The sequence below is a fragment of the Pygoscelis adeliae genome, unplaced genomic scaffold (assembly GCF_000699105.1).
Source record: "Pygoscelis adeliae isolate BGI_AS28 unplaced genomic scaffold, ASM69910v1 Scaffold183, whole genome shotgun sequence".
NCBI lineage: Eukaryota > Metazoa > Chordata > Aves > Sphenisciformes > Spheniscidae > Pygoscelis > Pygoscelis adeliae.
Window position 1 is genome coordinate 1534414 of NW_008824536.1, and position 10399 is coordinate 1544812.

The 10399-nt window shown below is 37.7% G+C and overlaps 1 protein-coding gene across 1 annotated transcript in view; it reads right to left on the minus strand.

Annotated features, from left to right (window-relative positions):
* Positions 1-9409, minus strand: part of FAM63B (family with sequence similarity 63, member B) — a 32202-nt gene extending 22793 nt beyond the window's left edge. Inside the window, exons 1-2 of the mRNA XM_009321578.1 lie at positions 9336-9409; positions 2038-2095 (exon numbers count right to left, since the gene is read on the minus strand). Coding sequence (XP_009319853.1) covers positions 2038-2080 — 43 coding nt within the window. The 5' untranslated portion in view covers positions 2081-2095; positions 9336-9409. The remainder of the gene's footprint in view (positions 1-2037; positions 2096-9335) is intronic.
* Between the last annotated feature and the right edge of the window lie 990 nt (positions 9410-10399).

A 10399-nucleotide genomic window follows, 5' to 3' on the forward strand; every position in this document is an offset into this window, starting at 1 on the left:
CCACTCTTCCCCAAGCCTGTAGCGCTGCATGGGGTTGTTGTGGCCGAAGGGCAGGACCCGGCACTTGGCCTTGTTGAATCTCATACAGTTGGCCTCGGCCCATCGATCCAGCCTGTCCAGGTCCCTCTGCAGAGCCTTCCTACCCTCGAGCAGATCAACACTGCCGCCCAACTTGGTGTCGTCTGCAAACTTACTGAGGGAGCACTCGATCCCCTCATCCAGATCATTGATAAAGATATTGAACAAGACCAGCCCGAAAACTGAGCCCTGGGGAACACCACTCATGACCAGCCGCCAACTGGATTGAACTCCATTCACCACAACTCTCTGGCCCGGCCATCCAGTCAGTTTTTTACCCAGCGAAGAGTACACCTGTCTAAGGTGTATATACTGTATATTTTATTATATAAATTATATAGTATATATTATAAAGTATATACAGCTTAGTATATACAGTAATATATTTTATACTCATATAGAATATGAGTATAAAAAACATAGTAAGATCATATTAAGAAATAAAATTCAAATGGCCAATGTTGTTACTAAAGCAGTATTTAATAATCTCCCAGGGTATCATACCAATCTCTTAACTATCCAGAAATTTACCTCCCTCTTGTGCCTCAACTTAAAAATATAAAAAAGTCAAACTGTTCACAATAAGATATATAATCGTATAACACAATTTAAAAAGGCAACCACTTATCCTGACTGATACTATGAATATTTTGGCATATGTTTTCATACACCAATAATTCTGAAAGGCTTGTATTCCATCTGTGTCTACAACACAAAGGTAATTAATCAGTTAATCAACACACTGGGGTTCAAGATTTCTAACATTTTTAGTGACTAGCATTCATAAACTGCCTCTCCCAAATTTTTCAGATTTTATTTCAATGCTTTTTGTATTTATTCCCTTACTCCATTCCTAAAAAATATGTTTCTACTCAAAGAAAAACATCACTACAGGTTTCCTAATTTATAATCTTCTAAGTTAAGTTTATTCAAAGTGGTTGAAGGGCTTTTTTTTTTTTTAAGCTGTAGAAGAACCATTTGGCAATTGCTAAATCCTCTTGGCTGAGTAGGAACCTAAATAATTTGAGAAGGTAATTTTGTTATTTAATTTAATAAGATAATTCCAGAAGCTAACATATGCCTTCAAGAAAGAATACACACATTTAGCCAACTGTGATTATGCAGTGACTTCAGACAGTATTATTCTATCAATACAATTAGAAGACATTTTAGACACAGGCAGCAAGATTTCTTAAGACTTCTTTTTTTGAAATTATCTAATTAACTTTTTTCTTCCACTGAAAGATTCAGCGATATGCTTTTGAAAAGAACAAGCTACATTCTTTACAAGCAAAAAGAAAGAAAGAAAATAAAGGTTTTTTTTCTCCCGCTTAAGAAAAATCAAACCTTGTCTATTAAGCTCAAACATTTTATATTTGTTAGGTTACAAAGGGAAAGAACTGCGGCACGTATAGCTTAAGTACTATAGCAAGTGCACTTTTAACACCTGGATCATTCTGGGCTATTGAAGTTACAGACTTGTCAGACAGAAACAGCTGCATGCAGTTTTGCTGAAAACTTAATCTGATAATGGAATGGTGCCTGCAAATGAGAGCCCAATCACTGTGATGACTAAATTAATTTCTCCTGTTATTTTAATTGGGTGATACTACCAAGGGTTAGATACTGCAGACAATTAAAGGCACAGTTGACTTACTACATTCTGTCAACCGTAACAAAACAACATTGTAAGACACATGAGTAAGTTTAAATCTACCAATGTGTTGGGGTACTAAGCCATACCAACTGCATCACTAGACTGACCACTTAGGAAAGCAGTACAGAAAACTTCTAAAAGCAGTTAAGAAAAAGCATGAGTAACTAAATACCGTAAGTAGTTTTCCTGAAGCATGTGTTCAAGCAAAGCTGAATAAAATAGCAAATAAAGCAGTCCTCCTATATTACTACTCACTAATAAGTACAATACATAACTGAAAGCCATTTATTGTCATTACTAACCTAAGTATTCCATTAGCTGTTCAGCCGTTATGATTTCCATCATTGGTGGCAGCTTAATCTGTGAAAGTAAAAGTATATTCTCTTTAAAATGTCAAAACAATAAAATTTAGAAAGTATCAATAATGTATTTCTAGACAGAAGTCTTCTGATCACAACTGTCTCACCAATTTATAAGAGCATTAGCGTACTGGGACCAAGAACCTTCCCAGGACCACTACTAAATAACAAGGAGAGATTAAACAAAGGCACTCTGGTTTTTAAAGAAACCACATGCACGCAGTACTTTCTCTCACTTGCAGCTCTCTGCATAGTGCTCCCTACTCCCACGAAAACATTTCGGCAGCATCCCCCTTGACTTCACAGGAGTTCACATCACTCGCTGCACTAGCTCAGCTGCAGGCATCCAGGATGAACAACACACTGGGAACTGTAGCCACACTTAGTTAAGAAAACATCACCTTATTCAGAAAAGTCGACTCCTTGCCTTCATTATAACTCGTTAACTCAAGAAGTTCCTGCATACAGACAAGAGGCTGTAGAGAATTTGGTGGCAGCAGCTGCTGGGGCAGGGAAGCCCAGCCTCACGCAGGTACGAGGAAATGACCTCCCAGCCTCTCATCCTGTGCTCACATTTCAAGGGTTTGGTTTAACTCCATACAGAGGAGACCAGACACACAAAACTCGGCGGTGAAGCTTCCGTTCCCCTCTCCCCTGACCTATTCCTGTCATCGTCACCTGCTAAAATCAACCACCTTGGCAGCAGCCAGAGCCAAAAGCTTCTTAGATACTCATCTCCTCCATCCAACATCCTGGGTTAACGTTTTGGTTGCGCACTTTCATTTAGGTATCTCCCTGCAATAACAGCCAAAGCACAAACACATACAAAGGCATGCTTCTGGCAATCTGAAGGAATACCATAGGAGTATATTGTCTTTAATAATAGTACGCTCAATTTTTCTCTGCATAAATATGAATTTTATTTATCTAGGGTTTGGGTGGGGTTTTTTTTGTTGGTTGGTTTTTAAGCTTTCTCTTCAGTTTTAAATCTTCTCATCCTATCTCTCTTCAACATCTTACCACTGAAAGTCTAGAAAGTCTGGTATTTATTTTATTTGGAATTTTTAAATCAAGTTCCTCAACACTGACCACTGTTCTCCTTGACACAGATAGAAGGACACGATGTGAGACTGTTAACTCATGCTTAAGATTTTATAGACTCCAACTACTTTGCTGGTTGTGGAGAGGAAGGAGGAAGTAGAAAGCCATGAGATGGAAGAACAGTACATATAAAGCCTTTGATGCAGCATCCCAAACTCAAAAATACAGTATAGCAATACACTATACTGTTCACATTGTGATGGAGAGTGTTTCCTTCCCAATCTGAAAACTAAGCTATTTTAATAACTTTCCAGAGAAAGTGAGGTGTGATTGGACTAATTCTATCTCATGGCCAATTTTAATCATATTTGACAAAAGGCAAATGTGTTAAATATATGGAATTACAAGAATTTTCATTAAATTTGGAAGAAGAAAGACCCAAGTTAATACGGCCTTGTTATTCATGCACTGGCTAAGAAATGTACCCATACTTAGGTCAGAATTGGCCACACAGCATATGCCACACATTGATCAACCATCGATGGTGGACACAGAAAGAAGCTGACAGTACTGGGATCTGGGGAAGGAAGGGAATGGAAGTATAAGTTGTTAGTAAAGCAGGAAATTAGTGAAGCATAAATTCGTAAGAAAGAAGGCTTAATTAGTTCTGCTTATAAAAAAACCCTTAAAATTATATGAATTAAACAAGAAGAAAAATCAGTCATGCATGCATAGGCACATGAATTTTTTAAAACATCTAAATGAGTGACAACTGATTGTAACTTAGAAAATTTCTTAACCTCTTCTCAAAACTTCTCTAAGTTTCACTAATACTCGATAGGCTAAAGGTTTTCATAATCTTTGATCCTGTTCATAATATTCATACTGAGTATTCACATAAATATATTATTGTGTCATGTAAATAACAGGACTACAGGTTCAAAAAGCCGATTTTTAAACTTCCAGTTCTGAATTGGCAGCATTCCAGCCTTAGCAAACATTAGCTGTGCACACCCCTGAGTTGGGTCTGGTTCATTATGGCTCCTAAGGCACATCGATGTAACGGCACAGAACAGAATTACCCACACTAGCTATGCCTGAAGTGGTTCTGGGACTACAAACAGTACAGATGTGCCAGTATAATATGAAGGAGCTCAGCCAGCATTGCTTGGGCATTTCTGCTCTGCACCACATTTGGGAATCTAGAAGTATGCCTGCACTACAAACGGCAGCTGTAAAGCATAATCTACGTACTCATGGCATAAACGTATTAATGTTTCAGACTTTATGGATTGAAGGAGGTGTTATTTGTATCATTGGTTAATAATCTGAATTCTCCCTCACAACTGTAATGCTAAGCAATTTTTTTTTTTACTGCAGAACCAAAGCAAAGTAGTTTTACTCATGTCTGCAGAATCTCTCAGTTGGATCTTTTAACAAGCTAAATCTCAAAATTAACTACTTAATTAAATGCTAAACAAAGTTAATGGATTACTTCATGGCATAATTTTAGGGCTGGCATGTTTTGTGGGACCTTGAACACGTCTTTGAAGTGTGCTAATGGGGTTCCAACACAGACATAAGTACTTATGAACAGAGCTGACTTAAGGATATAGAGAACATGACATTTCCTAACTGTTCAGAGCTTCATTGCGAGCGCTTAAACTACAGGAAACGTACAACAAAGAGGAAACGGGAAAGAAAAACACCTTAACACTTTAGGGAGAGAGAAAAATCATACAGAACCACAGTCATTCTCCACATAAATCAACAGAAGAAAACAGTGTAAGCAATAGTGGTGAAAGCTGTTGTTGTCCATAACACTCTATTCTTTTGAAAGACAATTTGAGGGACAAACTTTCTCAATAGGTTTCAATGCTTAGTTGCTAGATTTTACATTAATTTTACATTTTAGGAAAACCACACTTCCTCAACTCCCACCCATTTCCTGTACCCCTCTATTGCAGTGCCCTGGTCTTCCACCCTGATCTCTCTTCCTAACTCTAGCTACTTTTCATTCTGTTTTTCTTCCCGTTCTCAGGAGTGGGAAACTAAATCTTTCTCACCCAACTGCAATGTGTAGTAGTCTCACCCAACCTCAGTACAGTTGAGCCACCTTTGTAATTAAAAGACAAGATTGGTAAACAAATTTTCATATTGAACAGTTTGTCTAGCACAACTTAAACAGTTTCTATGCATTAGACTACATAACGGAAAACTACATAATACCAATTTTAAATATTTTCTACTGTATTCTCCCACTCTTCAGAAGGACTTAAAAAAAAATAGTTAAGTGATACAGTCCTGCACAGAAGCTAACACTTCCGAAAATACTACGCATATAGAAAGGGACCATGCAAATTTCTAATGGCTTATTATTTATAGTCTCAGAACATGTTTATCTAAAATATGCAAATCACCTGAATTCAGTGTTCCGGAAGAGGTAAGGGTAGCTTCAACCTGCCTTGACAAAAAACAATTAATACTCCTTGCAAATATGTACCTCTTGCCTTGGGGGAACAGCTTCATAAGCTTATCACACCATAGCCTGATAGTACATTCTGTCACCTGATACCCTTAACATCTCCCCCCTCAACCAGGTTTCCTTTAGTCCCTCAGAGCCAGCTTCCTGTTCTGGAAAATGCACAGCTACAGGCCTACTGATTTGTAAGCTCAACTCATCCCACAGATGCAGGGAGGAAGGCTGCCAAGGCCTCTGCTGAGCATTCATCAGAAGCTCACCGGCAACTCACCTTCGGAGGCTGAGCAAGTTCATCTGAGCAATCTGTGCAAACTCTGGCCATAAGGAGGCTTAGCTCAGTAACAAGAAAAAGCAGATCACGTGTAAAGGGCCAATGCCAGACCTCAGACCAGGCACTACTGCTGCAGACTCTGACAAATCAAATGGGTATCAGCAGGAGCATACTGTACTCAGCTCCTCTGAAAAACAGGCCATTTTTATGAGAACCTAAAACTAAAAATTTCTAACTAGAAATTTTTTATTCTACTACTTCTCTGCACCTCAGTTTGATACATCTAAGCATAAACGGTTATATAACATTTACTTACATAATGGTTACAATCACCTAAATAGATAATTCATACCGTTCTTAAAGTTACTGAAATTTTAGTAGAGCTAGGCATGTAGGGAACACAGCTCCCAAAACCTTCCTTTCATTCAGAGGACTGTGATAGAAAAAACTTTTAAAGATACTGTTAAATATGCTACTGGAATTATTCTCCTGCATGAAAAGCTGTAAGGTCAAGATACTCCATATGCACTCACTTTTCAAGACAATATCAGTATTATTTACATTTGTATTACATTACGTTTCCCTTAGGTTTATTTTATGTTCGAAAACAATTTGTTTCTCTGTTCCCTGGACATTTCACGTATATAACTTCTGTGCAATGTGTTAAGGTTCACAGAGTTCTTCGGCTACATGACATCACATCTTACGCAAGAAACAGAGCAGAATTACATGGCACCCTCATTAAGCTTTTAGCATCTGATGATTGCTATGGAGTATGTCCTGAGAAGGGCTACCACCACACAAAATTACTATTTAATGCAATGCCAGAAGTTAGCAGAAAGTGGTGCATGGATTACACCTAACAAAGATCACAAAAAGTACTTAGAAAAGCAAGCTTTGCATTGTTAAGCTTAACTACATAGTGAGCCACAGGTCTGAGGAAAAACTGAGCGGTCTTCAGATTTAAACAAGTGGAAAGACAGCATCCTATGCTACTCTACATCAGAAGAGACAACCCATGCTTGTACACACTTTTTAAAATGTTTAAATACTCTGCTTCTGCTTTAATTTTCATCACAGAAGCCTAAAGAGTTACCACACTGTTTTACACAACAGTTACTTTTTCAAGTCCGTATCATACTGCTTTTGTTTTCTTTTTACTTAGAACATTGCTGTACCACTTCTGTAAGCAGAACTCCTTGGCTCAACCTCCTAAAGGCTAAACCGCAAGTTAAGCTTATACAGGCAGTCTGCAAAAACGCTTCAAAAGAAAAGTGATGATTTCATAATTGTAACATTTAAAAGTACAGCTTCTACAATCTGCCACCTCAAAGTTGTATGTCCAGACTCCTTTGAAAGCAGTAGATAAAAGAGAGGTATCAGTTTTATTGCAAGTTTAGTTCCAAAACCTGGTACTATCAAAAAGGAATTTGAGCAGTCCCAATGGGTGCTACTATTTCAGAATTTCAAAAACTTCAAGTGTTGCCAAACCAGTATCTCACAGATAAAAACATACAGATGCAGTACTCTCAAAGAATCAATTACTTTTAAGTAGTCTTTATACCTAAATAAAGATCTTAACTCTACTGAAAATACCTCCAAAAGGCATAATAAAAACTGAATAATGACTAGGAACAGAGGAGAATTTTGCTCCATTAATGAACAAGATCTTCATAACCACTAGGAAGAAATTTTTTGAGTATATGGCACACTTACTTAAGGTACTTTTACATTTTAAGTCTTCCTGTTATTGCAATCCTTTAAGCAAATTAACAGAGTACCTATAGTCTCTCTTTACTCAGTGAGGGCTGTCTCAGAAAAACTGTTTTGAATGAGGGCAACTGGGACACACAAACAGAAGGTCACAAAACTGTTAGTATATTTAAAACAATACTCTAATGTGGGGGTAAGAAGCTTGCATTTGAGGAGCTGAAATACCCGAAAACCTTGAGTTCTCCTTAATACATTCAAATGTTAATCTGAGTTTTTAGGCATAAATGTTTCCGTGATTGTGGCCTACATACCCTCAGAAGGCTTCCCATTTATTACTAAGTAGTAAGCAAAGATTTTAGTTCTAAGCAAATTGATTATGTGCCACTTGTCACAAACAATTATGTGAATTCAACTTTCACTGCTGCACAAGCACAGCTGATACATTGTATTGGATCTCAAGGTTGTCACTCCCATTCTGGAATAATGGAAGCATGTAACTGGCCATGCAAAGGGAAGTGTCCGTGAAAATTTGAAAACTAGTATTGTAACTATTGTTTCTCAACTTTGAGCACTTGCATGTATTATCTGAAGTTATCTGAGACCATATGTACCTACAGGATGACCAAAACTCTCAACCTTGTCAGGATAGAGTTCGTGGAAGGAAAGTTGGTGGCTGATACAGGGAAGAGAGCCCAAAGCTTAACTGTTTACCTTCTTATTCTCTGTTGTAATTTTATTTCCCCTCCTCATCTCCTTCTTACTCAGTTTTTTCTCCCCGCCACATAGCTTCTTTTCAACTAACTCATACTATGGTATTCTCGCTCTGCTTTCGCCTGTTTTCATCTCTTGGTCTGCTTCCTTGTTCCCAAATTATAATTACCTGACCCAATCTAGTGTTCATCTTTGTTCAGGAGAAGTGAGAAGAATATGAATGTCCATCCTCAGCCTTGGTATGTAGCTAGCTACTGTCAGTGACGTACAGACAGGCTGCCAATAAGCTTGCCACTCCAAACAATGCCAACATAGTTCTTGACTATAAAATGGGGAACAGAAAGGCTAATTTGCAGAGGCACTAATTAGAAAAATCTATTATAAGCAGGGGCAATATACAACCAACTAACAGGAAAACCCTCAAGCATATAAATAATAAGTCATGTGATGGCAGTTTCACCAATTTAGTTGCCTGTCTACAACTCATGTAAATTCTGCTGAGGTTTTATATAAACAGAGTTATAGAAAACCCTTCCTGTAATCCTAGCCATAAGAAATGATAGGTTACTCCCAAGAGGCATTTTCATTTTCACCTATTTATAAGACTGGCTATCACCTTAATTCTCACTGCGTAATATTTGATCAAAGCAGAATGTCAGTTAAAATTCTGGATGGAGGACAGCAGGAGAAAGCAATCATATATTTAAGGAGGCAAAGGAAGAATGCTAAGGAAAAAACCTCCAAAAACTTAAATGCAGACAAGAACAGTGCTGTCCCATTTATAAGCTTTCACTAAATGAAAGGTTAAAAAGGAAAATCCTGTAACTTGCCATTTCTTTTAAAACACCACCATACAGAATGATAATGAATGATAAGATCTCCAAGGCCTTCCACTCACCCCTAGATACTAAAGAGGGAGCATAGAAAGCAGTTTTAAATACTGAAGTCTCAGACAACCTTCACACCCTCTTGAGAATGGTAGAACCTACATAAGGCAATACCTTAAAGTCACACACAACTTACCTGTACCGCTTCCACTGATGGCTAAATATCTACACTGCTGTACCCACAGCTTTCCTGACGTATGAGCTATTCTGCTCAGAAAAATGTACGAAAATATAACTAAAAAAAAAAAATTAATCTTCTGGAAAGTTACCTTACTCTAAACAAATTTCTTCTTATAATATTACTTCCATTTTGACCTTTCCCTATGTCACCTGTTACACCTGTGAACAACATTCTACTCCTCCAATACCAAATTTCTTTCCCTTGATACTACAACATAAAAACTATTCCCATAAAGCTTTCCTATTCTATGACTCCATTGTATCAGCTCACCAATCTTTTGGGGTTGAATTGCCAGCATTTCTTGAGAAGTACCCCCTCCTCCTTGTTTTGCAACGCACACAACCTCATAGCTCTTCTCCAACAGATACTCCTTCCACATATAAATGTTAATAATTACATTATGCCTTACATTTTAATTGCTTAAAAGTTAAAAAGAATTATTTTAGGACTACAGGAAGTCTGTATCCACGATGACTATTGGAACATGAGAACTTCCAGGTCTCGAAGCTGTACTTGATCACGACCTGATTTACTCGTTAATTTAAATACAATCTATGCTGCATAACTGTACGAATGTATCGCTATTATTCAGGCAGTTACTTGTACAAATCTGTGTTTTGTACAATTCTGCATACACTTCATTATACAAAACTAACCTGTTTTCCCAAAATACCACCTATGTTTTCAGTGCTATAAATAGTAATGTTTACTTACTAGAAACCTGCACACATCTGCAAACATTATAGTGCTCAGTTTAGTAAAGCATCATCTAGATTTTGATTTCTATTTTAAGAAAACAAAGTAAGTCTATATATGACAGCAGTATCTAAGTAGCGTATTAGCAATAGACTGCAAGCCATTATTTATTTTCCAAGTTCTCTATGCGAGATGGGCGCTTAACAGCAGAAGTAAGTCCGCGTCCTAATCAGCACAGACTTCCAGCGGTGCGTTAACGTGATTTTAGCACAGGTGCCCCCTGAACGCTTTCAGCACTACACGAAATGCCTCGTTAGCCCCGA